Source organism: Canis lupus, chromosome 1 (assembly GCF_011100685.1).
Source record: "Canis lupus familiaris isolate Mischka breed German Shepherd chromosome 1, alternate assembly UU_Cfam_GSD_1.0, whole genome shotgun sequence".
NCBI lineage: Eukaryota > Metazoa > Chordata > Mammalia > Carnivora > Canidae > Canis > Canis lupus.
In genome coordinates, this window is record NC_049222.1 from 85,722,259 (window position 1) to 85,743,113 (window position 20,855).

At 36.9% G+C, this 20,855-nt stretch overlaps 1 protein-coding gene across 2 annotated transcripts in view; it reads right to left on the reverse strand.

Annotated features, from left to right (window-relative positions):
* Positions 1–658: 658 nt before the first annotated feature.
* Positions 659–20,855, reverse strand: part of TMC1 (transmembrane channel like 1) — a 94,991-nt gene continuing 74,794 nt past the window's right edge. For both annotated transcript variants that reach the window (XM_038525617.1, XM_038525616.1), the window contains 6 exons: positions 20,319–20,386; positions 14,741–14,980; positions 9,541–9,666; positions 6,068–6,146; positions 5,914–5,965; positions 659–2,178 (listed from right to left, as the gene is read on the reverse strand). In XM_038525617.1, coding sequence (XP_038381545.1) covers positions 2,156–2,178; positions 5,914–5,965; positions 6,068–6,146; positions 9,541–9,666; positions 14,741–14,980; positions 20,319–20,386 — 588 coding nt within the window. In that variant the 3' untranslated portion in view covers positions 659–2,155. The remainder of the gene's footprint in view (positions 2,179–5,913; positions 5,966–6,067; positions 6,147–9,540; positions 9,667–14,740; positions 14,981–20,318; positions 20,387–20,855) is intronic.

Here is a 20,855-nt window from a genome sequence, read left to right on the forward strand (position 1 = left end):
TATCATCGTGATCAGAACCTTCCTATTACAAGGCTATTCCTCAGACAGTCTTTCAGTTCATGTAGTCCTGTGGAAATATTATGGGCAGCTCTCTGGAGACTAAAAGGATTAAATTTTCTAAAAATGCTCAACTTAAATCAGGTGGGTGTTTAGGTGCCATAAAAATCCAACTTATTTTTCAATTTTTAGAAAGACTGAAACTTAGAATTATTATATCTGAATTCTTATACCATGAGCATTTGTTCCAAACGTACATTGATCTAAGAGGTACAAACTCAATCATAAAATACGTAAGTCATGGAGATGCAATGCACAGCAGAGGGAACATAGTCAATAATATCGTTAGTGACTGTGTATGGTAACATAGGTAACTAGACTGAAAAAAAAAATACACTGTCTTTCCCTAAATGAAGTCCTTGGGGGACGGTTTGTCATCTCTCATCATCTTTGTTATGAAGCAGATCAAGAACAAGGGGGTGTCATCCACACTGTAAATTTGGCAAAGCATATAAACCAATTCTCTAATTTTATTACTACACAGTACAAAACTGATCCACGTAGAAATAAGCAATCACTTTATTTACTCATCTGCATTATAACCAATGAGATGATAAACCCTGCACAGCAATACATAATTCGTTTCTGATATCCTAGTAACATTTCTCATGCAGATAACAGAAATTTTTGTTTCACAGTGCAACTGCTTTAAGTTAAATTGATTCAATTTAATTAACAAGCATTTACTTGGTGCCTACCTGTGCACAGCACTATACTAGGCATATAAAAGAGCTAAAAGACATGATCCCTGCTGTTAGGGAGCTTACAGTCTGGATAGGATAGATGATCCATGTGTACAGGAAACAATAAAGAACTGTTAAAAATCACGGGAAAATCTATTTAAATAATAGACTCCGAATTAAAGACATTAGGGTCCAAGGAAACCTATGGAGGAGTGATACAATTCGGAATGGAAGCCAATCTGAAAGTGAAACTAAAGGAAGTACATCTTGAATTTGTATCATGGCAGTGATGAGTGAATGAAATTGGCAGAGGAACAGGGAGATGGTTTTATGGCCAGATGAAGAGTAAAGAAGGAAAAACTCAAAAACATGGTAATAAAAACCAGCAAGTCAAATTGCAGGGAATAGCAGGCAAATTGGCTTAGCCCTGGAAAAGGACACTGGGTTAGCAGATGTAATGGAAGTCACACAACAATTCTTACCGAGGGCATTGGTTGCTGCTATTCAAAGTCAATTCAAACTTTAAATAAAGAATAATGCTTAAATACATCTATAAACTAAATCTCCTCCATTAAAGTGTATTTTCCCAACCTTAACAAAAAGCAAAGACAAATTATGGAATATTAGAATCTATACTCAGGAGATGTGATCACTGGAGGTCATGATCAGGCTGGGATGGAACTGTAACCATGTACAATGTCTTTTTTTTTTTTTAACTCACAAAGAGGTGGGTTGTCTAAGACCTATGTACCTCAAGACGAGAGACCTTCAACCCAGTGCTAATTAGACCCCTATTTCCCTTAGGATTTTTCATTTAAAAATGCCATTCCTTTTCATACTGAATCCAGCAGCAAATAAAAAGTCTTGAGTGTATAGTTGTGGGGGCCCAGGATGGGGAGATAGATAAAAAAGAAGGAAAACAGGATGTCAGTTTCAAACTGTGAGTTAATGAATAATTACAATTAATACTTTATAAAGATATTTCCGAACTCTGCAGGAAAAAAAAGGGGGTGAAATATTTGTTTCCAGGCAAAGAAAACTAAGGCAGAAGGAACATATAAAACCAAAGTCCACATGAGCAAACTACTTTTAATTAACCCAAAAGGTAAACCAGTAACCTGTATTAATGAATCACATCCACCCTTAAACTCTATTGTTAGAAGAAATGCCAGGGAAATGAGTGAGGCAAGAAAGTGGCAGTGGGGACAAATCTCTTAATTTGGAACAAGGTGGAGATCTTCCTTGCTGGACTAGGACTGATGATGCTTTGATTGACCAGCATGCCCTTGACCATCTATGAGGGTTAGAGCAGGGGAACAGCAACTTCACAATGCTTGTGTTCTTGCCTTTTACATGAATCAGTGCTTTTAAGCAGCAAGGTGAGGAGTACTTCTGAGTCCCAGCATTGTCTGTAGTTACTGGCCACCAGCAGCTGCAGCTGTGTGAGAGAGAGAAACAGAAACAGAGAGAGAGAGAAATGAGGAAGCAAAGTGACAATTTGGTTTTCATTATGCTTAACATTCTGAAAGAGGTGAAAATCTGTATCCTCCAAATGTGCCCCATGCTGCCATATACTTAGCATTTTTATAGTCAAAATATTTCTATATTTCTTTTTTTCCAGGAGAGTGAAAGTGAAAGTTCTGATCTTTTTATAATGTTTATTCAATACTGTTAACATAATTAATATAAAAATTTATCCTTTTAAAAATTTTCCAATGAAAGAACTCCTTATTGACCAGTGGAAATTCAGGAGGTATTCCTGAATGACTGTTATATATAAAGTTCTGTAGTAACTTCTGTGGAAGCAACTATGAATAAGATAGTTTCTGCCTTCACAAAACTTGTATATGTTTTTAAGTACAAATTACAGGAAAACATCAAATAAATAGCATGCTGTAAGATTATATCATCATTTAAAACAATAAAGGTAATAATGAGCTTTAACTAGAATTCAGATCATCTTAAAAGTCAAAACTTTTTGCTCGCCATTCTAAACACTAACTTGATAATGTTAAGTTATAGTCACAATCTAGAGCAAATTTAAGAACAGTGCAGATATCTGTGACATACATGCTTCCAACTATAAGATGCCCACAAGGGCTCATGTCAGCTTTAAGGACACACACAAACGAGAGTGAAGAGATGGAAAGAGATATTCCATGCAAATGGAAGCCAGAATCAGGTGGAGCTCTACTAATTTCAGATAAAGTTCATTTTAAGACAAAAACAGTAACAAGAGACAAAGAAGGTCATTATGTAATGATTAAAGAAGACACAAACAAATTCAAGAGATAGTTCACATTAATAGATTAGAAGAATTAATATTGTGAAAATGTCCATACCACCCAAAGCAATCTACAGATACAATGTAATCCTTATCAAAATTCCAATGGCATTTTCAAAAAAATAGAGAAAACAATACTTATATTCGATGGAACCACAAAAAGTTCCCAAATAGCCAAAGCAATCTTGAAAAAGAACAAAGCTGGAGACACCACACTTCCTGATTTCTAACTATACTACAAAGCTATAGTAATTAAACAGTATGGTGCTGGGATCAAAAACAGAGAGTAAGATCAATGGAACAGAATAGAGAAACAAGAAATAAACACAAACATGTATGGCCCATTAGATTTGACAAGGTATTGAGGATATACAATGAAAAACAGATATTCTCTTCAATAAATAGTGGTAGAAAAGCTGGATATCCACACGCAAAAGAATGAAACTTAACCTTCATCTTGCAACATACACAAAAGTCAACACAAAATGATTAAAGACTTGAATGTAAGACCTTACATCATAAAACTCCTAGAAGAAAACCTAGGGAAAAATCTTCTTGCCCTTGTTCTTGACAACAATTTTTGTTGTCAAAGGCAGCAAAAGCAAAAATAAACATTAAACAAAAAGCTTATGCACAGCAAAGGAAATCATCAATAAAACAAACAGACAACCTGTGGAATGGGAGACAATATCTGCAAACCACATGTTTGATAAGGGGTTAATATCCAAAATAGACAAGAAAATCGTACAACTCAACAACATAACAACAAAATAACCTGATTTAAAATGGGCAAAGTTCCTGAACAGACATTTATTCAAGGACATACATATGGCCAATATTTGTACATGAAAAAGTGCTCGACATCACTATCTAGAAAATGTAAATCAAATCACAATGAGATAACACCTCACACTGTTAGGATGTCTATTATCAAAAAGCAAGAGACAACCTATGCTGGCAAGAATGTGGAGAAAAGGGAACCACTGGTGGGAATGTAAACTGATATAGCCAGTATGGAAAGCAGTATGAAAGTTCCTCAAGAAATTAAAAATAGAACTATCATATGATCCAGCAATCCCACTTCTGGGTATATGTCCAAAGGAAATGAAATCATTAATTTGTATTCCCATATTCATTGTAGCATGAGAGGATGAAAACAACTTAAGAGTCCATCTATAGAGAAATGGATAAATAAAATGTGATATATAATATAATATACTAGTATTCATAATATAAAGATATTATTCGGTCTTTATAAAAGAAAGAAATCCTGCCATTACAACAATGTGGATAAACCTGGAAGGCATTAGACTAAGTGCAATAAGCTAGACAGAGGAAAATAAACATTGCATGGTATCGCTTATATGTGGTAACTGATGAAAAAGAAAAAAAAAAGTCAAACTCATGAAAATAAAGAGTAGAAAGTTGGTTACCAGGAGTTTGAGGTTGGGGGAAATAAGTAGAGTTTGATGAAAAGGTACCAATTTTCAGTCATAAGATGAATAAGATCTGAGGCTGTGATGTATAACACCGTGAACTATGGTTGATATATTATGGAATTGAAATTTGCTAAGAGAGTAGAACTTGAGTATTTTCACCAAAAAGAAAAAGGTAAATATGTGAGGTGATGGATGTGTTAATGAACACAGTGGTGGGAGTTCTTTTACAATGTATAGGCAGATCAAAATGTACATCGTATACTTAAAATGTATCACAATTTTATTTGCCAAAGCTGAAAAATTTAAATGCAATTAAAGAAACAACTAGTTTAGTGATGGAAAAAAGATCTAAGACAAATGTAATACGAAGACATAGCACTGGAAATTGCTGCATCCATTCCTATTGCCATAAAGGTCAGCCAACATGGAAGAAGTAGCATTGAAAGAACCACAGAGAAATGGGGCTCAGCCCTGCTACTTCTAAACTTAAGATAAAATGTGGCCTTTAGCCATACATACAACTAACCTATTCATCTGTGTAGGTTAATGAATTTATTTATTTTTTTCTATTTAAACCAATTTGGGTTGAGTTTTATTACTTATACATGGGGAAAGCCCTAGTTATATTAAGAGTTTTAAAGTTAAGAATGAGGGAAAAGTTTAAAAAATTTTTTCCCTAAACTTCTTAGACATCATTTTTCCATGTGGAACGCAGAGAATATCAGGGATTTGGGCAAATAGGGGTGTGCCTTATTGTAATATTTTTTAAATTAAGGAGGTTACAAAAAAGAGAGTTTAATGAATTAGAAAAGACTCCAGGAAATCAACAGTGGTGAGTGCAGAAGAGCCTAATGATATCTTCCCAATGTGTCTGTTTATGTATAAAAATGATCCCATTGAGCAGGAGAGATTATACATTTGTGTCTGTTATTTAATTTTTTAGAAAAAACTTTATTTATTTATTTGAGAGAGAGAAAGAGAGTACTTGAGGAGGTATGAGTTGGGGGGCAGAGAAACAGGGAGTCTGATGTGGGCTTGATCCCAGGACCTGAGATTATGACCTGAGCCAAAGACAGATGCCTAACTGACTGAGCCACCAAGGTGCCCCTTGTGTCTGTTATTTGTATGTGACTATTTGGATGTCATCTTCATCTACTGTCAATTTGCAAAGATACCTTTCCTCTACTACTGCTGAGTTTACATTTCTAAATTTTTCTTTCTTGTACCTTTCCCCCACTGGGAAAAAAAAAAAAAAAAAAAACAAGCCCCAGGATTTGATGCCTGAGAGGGTCTCAAAAGTGAACAGTAAAATTGTGGAATGACTCACTCAGGGCAATAATGCCACCCTGCATCAAATCAAATGCCCCATTTGGAGAGAAAAAAAGAGGAAAAAAGGAAGAGCATTTTATTTGTAGGGGAAAAAAACTGCAATAGTAAACATTTCTCCGACCTGCTCGGGCAGCTGCCATTTTCTTGTTGCGCATCTTGTTCTCCAAAGCTTGCTACACAATACAAAAAGAAGAGAAGAACATGATATTTCTTGGTATTTCCTACTACTTGACATTAATAAAGATAACATATTAATGAAATAAATTATATCCTACCTGTTTCATCTTCTTTTTTAGATCCAAATTTGCTGCCTTCTGGCCCTTTGCAGTAGCATTGAGATAATAGATGGTCAAGCTACATTTTAAAAAACAATAAGATTTATGATACTTTTCAGTTCAAGATTCTTCTTAAATTTACATTTACTAAATCACAGAATGTTGGCACTGCAGTGGACTTCAAGATATTTTCTACTCTAAGTCTTTTATTGTATAGATAAAAGATAGAAGTACACAGAGGTAAAGAAGTATATTTGGGACATGGGTGGACCTGGGAAGATGGGACCGAAAGGTCCTCTTCCACTGCCCAGCATTCTGTCTCCCATACCTCACTGCCTTACTGTAGCTTCTTCTTGGAAATGTATGAACATCAGTTTAAGTTATAATTAGAAGTAACATTTCAAGTTGACATGAATAGCATCCAAGAGACTGGAAAGGCTACTGAAGCTTAGGGAATGTATAGAATAAGAAATTGACCTTCTGCTTTAAATTCCCTCCTTTGGCTTTTACAACAAAGACTCTAATCCCCATAGTCATAGTTCATTAACATGGATTTTTTTCCCATAGAATGTATTGTTTGCATTTTTCCCCTTCTTCAAAAAAAATGTTTTATAAAGGAATATTCTTGGCTTTTAGTTGACATTTACATTTCTAGAAAGAGCAAATTCCAGCCAAACGTTTGTGTAAAAATAAATATGTTCATCTTCACTTAAAGCAAAACAAACAAACAAAATGCAGTAAAAAAAAAAAAGGTAACTGGCATTGCTCTTTGTTGCAAATAACTGGATACTAAACACATTTACTCTACTCCCCAACTATGCCAGATTATATCCTTTATGAGCCATCTGGTGCTAGCAACACAATTATTGATATGGTTTAGCCGGATTTGTTTATCTCTTAACCGAGTGATGGGAGTTTGAATGAAATTACATACATGAAAGCATTTGGAATACTATTTGGCATGAAGTAAGTGCTCAATAAATGTGTGTGTGTGTGTGTGTGTGTGTGTGTGTGTGTGTATTATAAGGGTGTTCTTAGAAATGTGCCTGAATTTGGAGGATGAACTCAAAGACCTCACAAGTCACTTGCATTTCTGGAATTCTCAGGTCTCCAAAGGAATGAACCTGGCTAGAGATAACTAACCTGAATTCTACTCAGTTAACCAAAAACCATCCAAGCTGATTTAGTATTATCCATTGGGGAAATTCAAAATGCTTATAACATGTAACAGTCTCTAATTAAAGGTAATAAAGAGCCAAGCCAACTGCATGAGCCTCATAAACTAGAAGATGAGATCTCAGGATTTGAAAAATCAAATCAGCAATAAACTGAAATTGGGTTTTAAATCAGAACCTCAGAACTATACTCAGTCTTGCAGGACATCTATTTGACCTCATATCCTGCCAGTTTTTCTCTACACAGTCTGTACCAAAGGTTGGCAAACCGTAGTTTCCAGGGTAGAACTGACTCCCAGCCTGTTTTGCATGGCCCATGAACTAAGAATGGTTTTAACATTTTTAAATGGTTATGTAAGTACTTACATAATGTCCTCAGTTTTGCCTTTGACTCATACAACCTAATATGTCTATGATTTGGCCCTTTAAGAAAAAAAAAATGTGCCGAAGCTGGGTGTAAACCATTCCTGACAAGTGGCTTCTAGTCTTTCTGTATATTCCCACTCACCGCAAACTCAGTGTTTCGTGCTTCAAATGATTAGAAGGAATAAGAGATGGGGAAAAAGACATGGGTTTGAATTAACTTATGAACCACTTGATTTGGGGCAGATCTTCCCTGCAATATCAATAATGTGATTAATGAAGCCAACCTTTTGTGGAAATTAAGTGATTAATATATGGGTAGTGCCTGGAACACAGGCAATGTTAGTTCTTCTTCCATACTCTCAAGGCAGCTTATTAAATCTTTAATTGGTGGCATTAGAACAATGTTGCTCCTTTGCTTAAAAATAAAACTGTCTTTCGGTAAGTTAAGACCATAGTCATAAAATTTGACATTAAGCTTTGTTGGTTTTTAGATTTTTAATATAAGATCTCATTTATATCAGTAAATGGCCTTGACTTTTAAAAACCATATAATAACTAACATGGTCCCAAGAAGCCAGTGTATCATGAAAACTTGGAAAAGAAAAATCACTTCAAGGGCCATCTGGTGAAACAGGCTGCATCCAGCAGGTCATTTTCTCACATATGTGAGCCAGAGATCCACTATCAGATTCTGAATGCCACCCCAGGATCAAGGTTCTCTAATATTTAATATAATCTGCTTTACTGTTTAATTATCTCTGTAGGCTATTAGCTCGCCCTCAAAGAAGGTGTCACATGTAAAGAGGCTGGATTTATTGTCAAAGTCCTACTACTACTCTTTTGCTATGCTATACTCTTTCTTATCTAGGGAAAATCACTTTGTCCCTCTAAGCCAGTATCTTAAGAAAACGGAACATGATACCGTCCTCTCTGATGTGGCACATGACCATGATCATCACAAAGATGATGGTAACACCCTGGCCCAGATGCCAGTTCAGTTACTTCACATCACTGGGATTTCTTTCCAGGATATTTCTTAGTTTTACCTTTTTAAAAACAAATCTAACCCTTTATATAAGCTTTGTTTCTAATGCATTTGTGAGGGTAGTTTTATATTTGCCCTCTTTGACTGAGAGAGAACAGTGGCCGTTCCGACTTTATATTTAGGAGGGCCTCAGGGGTTGAAAGGGCAGGCTAGCCACCCCCCCCCCTTTTTTTTTTGGCTCTTCCATAGCACACATATATTTTTTCTCAGAATGTAATTTTATCTCTGTGGTGGTCAAGAGTCAGAAGCCAATAAAAATTTCATAGGAACAAAAGCCCCTTCCCAAGTTCCCCTTTGTATATCACCTCTGACTTTTGAAGGGATAGACAAAGTGAACTTTCCAAGATCCTTCTGGTCCTCTGATGCTATTATCATGAACACACGCTTATTGATGGCCTTTCGGAACAGGGACATGGTAATTTTTAAGACCCCCTTAAACCCTTAGGCCTAAAATATAGCCGATAAGGCCCCCAGAGAGAATATTAACTTAGAGGCTCATCATTTCTATGTGTTCACAGCCATCTGCTTTATGGAACAAGGTGGGGGCCAGGAGATGGGGGGAAGCTCAATGCGCTAATTAGATTTAGCATTTAGCATTTATGTTTCCCTTGCTTGAGCTGTTTACTGATAATTATTTTGGTTACTTGGGAACAAATCTTATAATCCTAGGCAGGCAAGGACAGATGCAGATGGCTATGAATTACATCCAATAGGATCAGAATATGGCTCATGAATTTCAGCCTCTCACCACCATGTAATCAGCCCTGAATTTGGTGAGGTTACAGCACAACCCTTAGAGAGTGTGAGAAAGCCAAAAAAGCTAAACTTAAAAGGAGCCAGGCTTTCCTTATTACAAAAGCCCTTTCTATGAGGCTGGAAGCACATACGCCATAACCAAAACAACAGCGATGACCAGTCCAGGATTAGAAAGCTGTCTCAAGATCTTGGCCATCCAGCTTGGGAAATCATGTTCCAGTGTTTCTCCAATGACTTCGAACATCCTATTTTTGCCACTGGAAAAAAAGGGGGGGGGCAGCAGGGAAGAGAAGTTTATTTACAACATCTGTAAAAACCATGGTTACAGCAAGAAAACTAGAAATCTTTCTCTAACACCACCTAAGTACTTTTTCAGGTTGGGAACTGAATGTTTAAGCTATAACTTCTGGCACTTTGACCTCTTACTGTCAACATGTTAAAATATGAGAAATGATATCTGAACATAAACACACAGTTGAGCAGTTAGGAAATTAACCACAGCATTAGGAGAAGATTTTTTTAAAGCTGTATTTCTAAGATTTTGATTGAAATATATTTTATGAAAAGTCTATAAATCTGCCCTCGGCCAGCTGTCCATGTTGGAGAATACTCCCTTGGGGCTGAATAAATAGTGTACTCAATCGTTTAATTAGCCTTGGAAATGAGCATAAGGAATAGCTTAACGGAATAAAGTCCACACATAATCCAATATCTCCCCCCTATGCAATAGCTGCTATCTCATTTTCCACAGACTTCTTTCATCGGAGTTATTAATAGGTAACCACACTAAATGATGAGTCCTTTCTCCCTCTGCATTTCTTTCTTGTGGACAGGCTCTAATGACTGCCAGCTCAGTCCTGCTGCTAAGAACAGAAAATGCAAAAAGAAGGAAAATAAGCCTAAAAAGCAAAAATCCTTAATAGGTTAGTGCTCAACCCATTAAGGTAAGAATCAGCCTTTATAAACCAGAAAAAAAGAGAGCAGGAAGTATGTCTTATCTTAGTACCTAATAGTCAGAATTATAAAGTCATGCCCATCATGTCAAGCCATTTTTTTCACTATATGCATATTGATTCTACTGTGAAAAGCTGTAATTCTCAGAAAAGAGATTAGGTTATTTATCACCAAGTTGTATGTATTATCAGAATAAAGGGTGTTATAACACTTAACATAATATTCTGGTTCCACTTTTGTTTTTTTGATGTATACGTTCTCACCTAACCAAATAAACATAATCCACATGGGAATTTTTTTTTTCTCCTGATCTATAATATCTTTCAAAAGACTGAGTAACTCCAAGTATCTGGTCAAGAGTTGCTGGACTACCAAGGTGCAAGTTTTGCTTCACAAATTACAAATCTTTGGGGTGCCTGGATGGCTGAGTTGGTTAAGCACCTGCCTTCGGCTCAGGTCATGATCTCAGGGTCCTGGAATGGAGCACCACATTGGGCTCATGTTCCGCGGGGATTCTATTCTCTCTCTCTCTCTCTCTCTACTGGCCACCCTCCTGCTTGTGCTCTCTCTCTCTCTTTCTCTCTCTCTCTCTCTCTCAAATAAATAAAATCTTTAAAAAATTACAAATCTGCACTCATGCAGCAAGACCTGTGATATATTAAGGAGAAGGTAGCTTGCAGGCCATTCAAGATCATATCAATTTATTCCGCCAAGATTTCTTTGTCCTCATCCACTCTGACTGGCCATGTTTTCCTTCTAGACATAGGGGATAGAGTTAGAGTAAGAAGGTAGGCAAAGACAAGAGAAGGTAAGACAATCCACTCTTCCTTCCCCAGCTTCTCGGGCCAAAGCTAATGAATGTGGTTAGAATGGGGGGAATAGAATTTTACAAAATGCTCCCTACCCACAACCATCTTCTCTGCGTTCAGTCTGTCCCAAATTCAAAGTCATTAGCATCTCTGGGGATTGTCCCCTTTCCAGGTCTGGTGTCTTATTGGGAGTCCAGATCTCTTACTTCAATACAAACTAAAGAAGCATCTACTGATCCCTAGAAATCCTTTTTTTTTTTTTTCTGATAGTTTAGTCAATATGCCCAAAAGTCCTTTCCAGTCTGCTGTGACTAAATAGTCAAATGAAATGATACTGCACTTAAGCTCCCGTGGGCAGAGCTCCATCAATCCTAGATTATGAGCAGATCTGTTTTGCCAGTGGACCAAGAGTTTCACAGGACCAGAATCAGTGTCCAGTTTGCTCCTATAGCTCCTCTAATGCTTACTGCATAAGAAGTCATTATTCATTCATTACTTCAAATTACTGCCCAACACTCTACTGTGTTTAGACTTACAGCAATGAAAATATTCTATCCTCAATCTCTAGAGGCCAGCTACAGTATTTAAAAAAAATAAACATAGAAAGTGTAATAGCAAAAAATTAATATAATAGCAGCGTCACAAGATAAAATAAATATAAGTATGAAAGTGTCATGATATAATACAAATATGCACTTAATTTATGATCTCGATTATTTTAAAATGCTGCATAAAAAGAAAACCAGAATACAAAATGCCGAAATGTTGAGAGGTATTATTTCAGATCTCTGGAGTTATGAGTAGTGTTTATTTTTTTAAAGATTTTATTTATTTATTCATGAGAGACACAGAGAGAGAGTCAGAGAACATAGGCAAAGGGAGAAGCAGGCTGCTTGAGGGGAGCCCAATGTGGGACTCGATACTAGGACCCTGGGATCATGCCGTGAGCCAAAGGCAGACGCTCAACTGTTGAGCCTCCCAGGCATCTCAAATAGTGTTTATTTTCCTGTAGCAATGTTTCCACAATTTCCAAGTGTCCTAGGATAAACTACATAAGTGCCTTTGCAATAAGATGAAAATACATAAAAATATAATTCCCATGATGCAAACAAGGAGAGTACGTGAGAATCTAGAGAATTATAAATTGTTTGGAATTATTAGTGAGGGGTTGAGGGAGAAACATGGTGTCAGCAAATGTGGTGGAGCAATTAGAAGAATTTTCTTCATCTGGACACCGAATAAGTAGTTTGCAAATTGTTGAACTGTTTAAGGTAAATCCACTTAATAGCCTATTGGAATAATTTTCTGGAAAATTCACCCTCCCTAGCCAGGTCTTACGAAACCAGAGCAAGCTAGATATGTCATCAGATTGCTTTACAGAGTGGATCTTCTAAGGTATAGTAGCCACCTTACCTGAAAACATCACCCGTACCTGGGAGTGATTAGCCATCACTGTGCCCCTGTGGGGGTGTGGCCATCCATTAACCTACCTCAACTGCATGTTTGCTGCCCACCCAGGTACCATGTAGGGTCAGACTAGGCAGACTGAGCAAACGACCCCAAACTCATGCCCAGCCATGAGGCTCCTATTAATACATGCATTCTAACCTCATTCCTAGTCCAGAGCAACCCTTTCAAACTTTTAAGTCCAAACAAATAAATGAAGCATACATTCTTTTGCTCCCAAATGAGGAAACTGACAGGAGAAATAGACTATTTAAATAAGAGAGAGGAATCTTTTCCTGACATGCTACTGAAAATACTGAAAATAAATTTTCTTGATTAATGCAAAATAGTGATATATATGCAGAAATTTTGCCTAAGTTTTCCAATTAGGACACTCTTGGTCAAAATCAGGTACGATGCCTTAGATACAGACTAATTTTTTTTTCATTAAATTCATAGTAACTGTACGTGATACAAAGAGAGGCAGAAGAGTTAGGCTCAGAAAGCTAAAATTGTGTGGTTGTGGTACATGTCTAGCTCAATTATATTTTTCATAGGAATGCACCTATCCAGCTCCACGTGGACATTATGGGGTTTCCTTTCCTTTGATACATTTTTCTGAGAAGTATCGACTTCCAATTGGAAAGTTAAAAGCACATCTAAAACTCAACTTGGATATTCAGTAGTGTGAGTAATTTGCAATCAACTAAAGTCTTTGAATGGCTTATCTGGTAAACCTCGTACCCTGAGAGTCATTAGAGATTTATTAAGACCAAGCTCTCCTTCAAGGCTGCAATTTCATATTTTGTCTCCAGATGTCACTGTCTGCATTATTTATTTCAGCCCACGGTGGTGGGGGTGTTCGGCAGTGATCAGGATTTGTCAACATCAGCTTCCTGAGTATGACAAACTATTGTAGTTTTTGCCCTATCGCTGGCTTAACGTTTTCTTTCCTTTTTTTTCCTCCCGTAGCAAACTATTTTTAGAGTAAAAGTGCCTCTTAAGTCTGTGGGCAGTGAAACTTTTGACTTTAATTTCATAACTTGGGTCTGATGGCATGACGAGGAAATTGCATGTAGCCATTATTGGCTCATGCTTGTTATTCACATGGCTTTTTACGTTCACATTTCTTTTGTTGGAAAGGAGAAATAATTCAAATGCATGCTGACCAGTGACTTGATAGGCAGAGATTCTGGGGTGGGGATGGGGCTGAGGTGACTTATGGTAGATTCATTTATTTATTTATTTTTTTAAGAGAAAGAGAGAATATTAAGCAAGCTCCACACCCAGTGTGGAGCCCAATGCAGGACTCTATCTCACAACCCCAAGATCACGACCTGAGCCAAAATCAACAGTCAGATGTTTAACCAACTGAGTCAGCCAGGTGCACATGGTAGATTCATTTCTAAGGCCCTATTTAGGGAATGAAATATCAATTCCCCAGATCCTGAGGATTTTGTTTTCTTGCTAAGTGTCACAGCTGGAACTTGGTCCTGGAGACCTGGAGAGAAGTACATTTCAGCTTATAGCAGAGAGACTTCCTGGCTCTTTATTACTGATGTGAGTGATTTGTCCTTGTTATTTGGGAGAATGTCCATGATGAATAGCATCTTCAATTGTTTTACTAGTAAGTAGTATTGTGGATTCTAAATTGTGTGGCTCACTTGATATTCATAATTGTCTAATAATGACCACATTTCCTAGGTAGTGGAATAATCTTTTAGTTGATTAATTATTTTCTCCTTGGCATGACATAGCAAATCTTCTGATTTTTTAATGTGGTGGTTAGCATCAGGAAAACTTTCACATCTCCTCATAGCATAATCAAACCTTGCTCTTTGCTACTCACTTATGGCTCAGATTTATTGTCCATATTCTACCCAGGTAGAGCCTGGGTGCACTCAAATCATTTTTGATTCCTTTTATGATTCCCAAATAAGAAAATTGATGGAACTTGCCTAAGATTCTCCATATTACCTAATGAGCCTGCATGCCCAAAGAATCAGTATCTATAGACCAAAATGCCACTGTTTGGGGGAGGGAGGCAAGGCTCATGGGAGCGACCATTCCTGTCTCCATGCCTGGAAGAAAACCACCCAGATGGAATTTCAAAAGCAAGAACCTGAAGGGGCCACAGTCAAAAGATGGTGGGAGGGATACAATCATGTACAGGACCGGCATGGTGGACAAGAAGAGGATGAGCAGTAGCATGCCCAGGTAGAAATTATTTGATCTGGAAGCTTTGAAGACACGGGCCTCAGGAACATTGCAACACATCACGGCCCAGCACTGGAAGTACATGGATGTGTGGAGTCGAAGGATATTGATGCCCGGGAGGCTGGGGGCGAAGAAGGAGCCCATCCTAGAAGGAAAAACATGGCTCTGCTCAATTCGACTCTTCTCTTCATAACAAAGTCACACAGCACCTGTTTATTTTATACCATGCTTATTTGCTAAAGGCAGAAAACGTAGTGCCACTTTCAACACACAAATCCTTTGATAAATAAACTTAGCTGGTCAATTTCCATCTTCTATGCCCATTTTACCGTCTCCCCCACTATCCAGGAATTGCTATGTGATTCTTTCATAGTTATTATGCTGCTCACTAACTGTATCTGCTCTCATTAATAAACTTAAACACCAGAGAAAACAGTGTATCACATGTATTTACTTCTCTCTTCCTTCTACTTCTCAGATAAGCTGGATTTCCCTTAATACTCAAATCACTGATTAATAAACCTAAAAATTTAACTTCTTTTTAATAAAGGCTTCTTGGGACACCTGGGTGGCTCAGCGATTGAGTGTCTGCCTTTGGATCAGGGCGTGATCCTGGAATCCCTGGATCAAGTCCCACATCAGTCTCCCTGCGTGGAGCTTGCTTCTCCTTCTGCCTAAGTCTCTGCCTCTCTCTCTCTGTTTCTCATGAATAAGTAAATAAAGTCTTTTTTTAAATTTTTAAAAATAGTAATAAGAACCTCTTAAAACCACCCATTCTACTCAAATACACTGCACAATCTGGATTAATTACTTTTCTCATTGGCTAATTAATTTTTGCTTAATGGAAGAGAAAAAAATTAAAATAAGCTTATCTTTTTTCTGATGCTATTCTTTATTAGCTATGTAGCTAGGATGGTGTTTTAGAGCTGTTGTACTTAGGCCCGATAATAGACAGTGTTTTGTTAACAGTCCATAGGACACTTTATGTGTTTGATATATGAAAATTCAACACATTCATTTAATTTAACCTAATCTGTTTACTTTCTTACTTCAGCTTGTCCTGGAAATCCACTGCTTTGTACATCTGATTTTTAAAAGCTATTTTTAAATGCCACTTTTAAACAGGAAGCACTTAGGTAAGATCGCATTTACTTGATAGCTTAGTTGGTTATTTCAACAAAATAAATTTCAATTTTCTTTGATGAGAAAATCCATTAGTATCATAAAACCATATTAATAGCAATGTGCTGGTCCAAAAACAAAAAGAGGATACATGTGCATTTATTTTAGAAGTATAAGCAGAATCGTATCTTTTAAACTGTCCCAGCTATAATAAAGCTCTCAGCACTTCTAGTTAGGGTGAGCATTTTATATTTCCTGGATATGTAGAGTAGCTGCTTTAACTAATCCAACGTAAATTTGGTATAATACACAGGGAGGGTAGGGGGTGAGTTAGATGAAGAAACTAATTTCTGCTATTTCTGTAAATAAAATTATGCAGACCAGCACTAAACTATTTCATTCAAAAGTGGAATCTTGCCAAAATTTGGATTGTCCTGTTGGTAGGATTTCACACAACAGATCTGAATATTTTAGCATACTGAATGGACCAGAGACGCTGAAGGAAGTTAAATGATTTTTTTTAATGGTATGAACTTCAGGTAATGATATACCCATGCAGGTTTATCAACTGTAACATATGCACCAGACTGTGGTGTGGGATGCCTTTAGTAGGGGAGGCTGTGCATGTCAAGGAGATCAGGGGATGGGAATGCTCTGTACTTTCCACTCAGTTTTTCTGTGAACCCAAAACTGCTCTAAACTAGAAATTGAAAAAAAATAAAATAAAATAAAATAAAATAAACTAGAAATTGTATGAACTAAAAAAAGTAAGAAGATAGGCTTTGGAACAAGACAGGGTATCTTTGCTACAGGATAGCAAAAGAGAACTTAGAATCTCAAAAATGAGAGCAAATGAGTGATTGTCCCAGGCTAGGTGCCAGAATTACATAGCACCTACACTATATTCTCAAATGGCAATATTAGTAATGTTGAGATGCCAGTGAGTCATTATACTTGCTCCCTTCTAAAAGTCAGGCTTGGCCAATGAAATAGTCATTAAAATGAGGTGTCTCACTACTGAATAGAAAAATTAAAAGCTCTGTGTGGCTTTTGTCTTTGCTTCCCTGACCAGCAATGTTCCATATGGACCCTATTTTGCTAGTCTAGGACTCGGCAGTAAGGGTAACTTACAAGAGCAGAGCCCTCTACCAACCCACATTGGGCATGTCGAGTACACAAGAAGTAAACTTTTCCCTTTGGAAGCCACTAAGATTTGGAGGTTCTGTTTAAATGCTGCACAAACTAGTTTGTCCTCAGACACAATTCCGTACAATTTAAGACCTAGACTAGCCTAAAGCCACATATATTTTTGCATATATGTATATATACATATACACATATATATCTGTGTGTGTATGCCTGCATGCACTCGTCTGTACACATATATATGTACACATGTATGTATGTGCATCTGTAATAAATAAATTTCAGATTTTCAAAATAAATAACACATGGGCATTTTGAACAAATGGCTCAAGAACTATAACCTAGAAAAACAGATCCATACACATTGATATCTGAACCCTAATGTTCATTCTGTCTTTGCTTGTGACTCACTAATCAGCTTGGCTTACTAAGTCCCTTACCCAGACTTGATTCCATCATCTGTCAGTTAAAGATCATTATAATATCCTAGCCTTATAAAGTGCTTTTCTTCCAAGAAGATCAAAGCAAATGAAAGCTTCTTTTATTGAGCTCTCCTTATTACTCCAGTGACATGGTACATGTCAGGTAAATTATTCACATTTGATCAACCAAGAAAATGAGGTAGCAGACGGTGACAACACTAGTGAAAGGTTATACAAAGGACAGCATTAGAGCAACATCCAAACCCATCTTCTCTCTCACTGTGTTCTCTGCTGCCTCTATACCCTACTAAGATAGAGAGATGATGTGTGTTCATCATTGTAAAATATGATCACAAAAACCTACGCTATCCATTTTTAAATTAAGTGTATAATATAAAGATTTATGGTCATATCAGCCAATTTCATGACAAAATGGATTTTACTTATAAAGTTTAGCTTTACTGGCATCAGTGTAAATAACCTCCACTAATTAGAAACCTCTAAAGCAGTAACTTAATGTCTCCAGTCAGTAACCAATGGAACTGAGTGCAAACTTCCCATACTCTTCTGTTTCTGTATGGCCAAAGTCAAGTATCAGTTACTCATACCTCATAAAATAGTAGCTTACCACGTGTGAGTCCCCTTATGCAGGGGAGCTTACTGCACTTAGAATACACACTCCCACACCTTGCCCACCACAATACATTCCTACTCCTTCACTAACTTCCTGGGGGTTAGGAAAAGACCATCTGTACAAAGGGTTGATCTGAAGGTGAATAATAGTTCCTTTGCTTCTGAAACTCTCCTAAGTGTGTGATTATCTCTGCACTCAAAAGACACCATCACTTTCTAATGTCCTTTTCGGACTACCAAGAAGTAAGACTTGACCAGTATCTAAAGGATGAATACATAGAAAGCGATAGTGCAGGGCTAGTGGAGAGATTTTGATAATAGTTCTGCCCATGGGAGAAGGAGGGAGATGTGTAGATATTTAAGAATTTCACCATGAACAATAGTGGACTAAATAGTTGCAAAATGGTAAGTGAAACCTAATCAGTCCAGTCATTACAACAGCTTTTCTGATAACGAAAATGAATTTCTAAGCCAATCTGTTGACTTAGCTATGAAAGGACAAGAAACAGACATGCAGCATATGTCTGCACAAATGGCACCTGCCAGGCCTGAGGGATTTGTGACACTCTGTGTAAAAGCCAGGGAGTTTTAAAACTAATATTAGGTGATGGCTTCTCATTGTTCTGGGTGCAATGTTCCGCCATTTTCTGCTATGACAGCACAATCCCCTCCAGAAAATAAAAGATCCAGAACTCACAGAAGCTGCTCCCTTTACTCTCTCTGCCGGTGGACATATGTTGGGCCACCTTGGCTTTCTTCCCTGCTTGGAGAATGAAAGGTACATTTCACTCTTTAATGATTCTCTGGGTGCATGAGCCATAACTTGCAAAATTTAAAAAGCAAGAGGACAGGAATTGAATTTTTAAACATACCTGATAATGGAGAATATAATATTTTTATAGCTTTTCCTTCATATGTATTGACCTAGTGAGGCACAGGAAATGGACAGCCCCCAAGGCAGGATGATGGGGCCTGCCATGGCTGGCATGGCTATGGTCTTTATATTACTGAAGCAAGATCATTTTAACATTTGCAGAGAGGTCCAGTATTGCAATGGTTTAATAATTCAATCCAGCTACAGTTGAAGGATTTAAGTGATAGGGAAAGCTTGTGCAAAACTTGAACGGAGTTACTGGTACCTGTTTATAGGACAATGGTGTGGTCAGTGGCACAGTATTATGTTAAACATGTGTGGGTAGGATAAAGAAGCTCAATTGCAACTGCTTGTGTGTTGGGTGTTCTTAGTTAAGAGCGACAGATTTCCAAGACCACCTGGTCCCCAGATGAATCACATGCTGTGGTTCAATTTTTAAACTCAAAAACAGTTCTACTGTATCAGCTCGTCTTAACCTGACAAGCTTTACAGTGAAAATGCTTTCATTTAATAAAAGATATGACAATCCTTTGTACATCAAAAGACATAATTCTGATGTGCAAATGGCCTGTGAGGCAAGCTACAAAATAAAGATCATATTTTTAGCTTGACCATCCTAAAACATGTGTTTCATCTCCATGAACTACCGGATTTGGTAAGATATTATTTTTAAAAGTCGCAACAAGTTGTACTCTAAATATACTCAATAATGACAAAAGAAATTAAGTTCCTCAGAAGGGTCTTACATTAATTTATTTCACACTTTACATGTGATTATGGGATCATTAATGTTTTACTGTTAGACCCTGGAGTCAGAAGATACAAAAGTATAAAAGTCTTCAAATAATCTACTAAGTAGAAATAGTCTCCCAGTATTTGATAAAGGAATGCTCTGCAAAACAGGCAGATGTCTTTGAGGACCAAGAGTTAAGATATGAAAAAATATATATGTATATATACTATATTCATATAGTACTATAATTATATAATATTACATAACATATATAATTATATATAACATATGTTATATATACTATATTATATAAATATAGTATATGAAAAAATATAGTATATACATTCCAAGACATATATACAATATATATTATATATGTTATATACTATATATTATATATGTTATATAGCTTTTCCTAGCAATCTACTTTGCAAAGGCAATTGTTGAGTTAGACCAGACCGGGGACTTCTCTGACACCAGGCTACTGTGCTTTATGCAATAATGATCACTGACGCTTTTCTACAAGTGATATGCTGTCCACCAGCTGACCTACCAGATCATGCCTTGGTTGAAGATCAGAGCAAGGACGTTGCCGCTGATGTCAAATTCAGTGTACGAGGGCTACAGGAGACACAGACATTCACTGGATTAGCATATCAACTGGTGAAAATTGAAAGACAAGGGTTTCATGTTTCTGCATGTATGGCGAGGCTCTCAACTGCTTCCTTACAGCAACAATAGCAGAGTAATTGATATGATAAATAATCAGCAACAAATAAAATAATAAAGCACCCTTTATAACACAGTAAGTCTCATTTTCTAAAGCAGCCATTCAATGTTATGAAAATGTGGACCAGCGGGCTCTCTCTCCTACATGGCTGGGGAAAGGAAAAATTGGAACAACATTTTAGAAAAACAATTTGGCCATATATATGAAAAGCTTAAAAAACCTCATTCTCTTTAACCCTGTAAGTCTACTTCTAGTAATTTGTTTTAACAAATTGATCTTAAATTCTGACAAATTTTAACAGAGATGAAACCATCTACATATCCAATATTGGTTAAGTAAATATAGTATATCTATACTGTA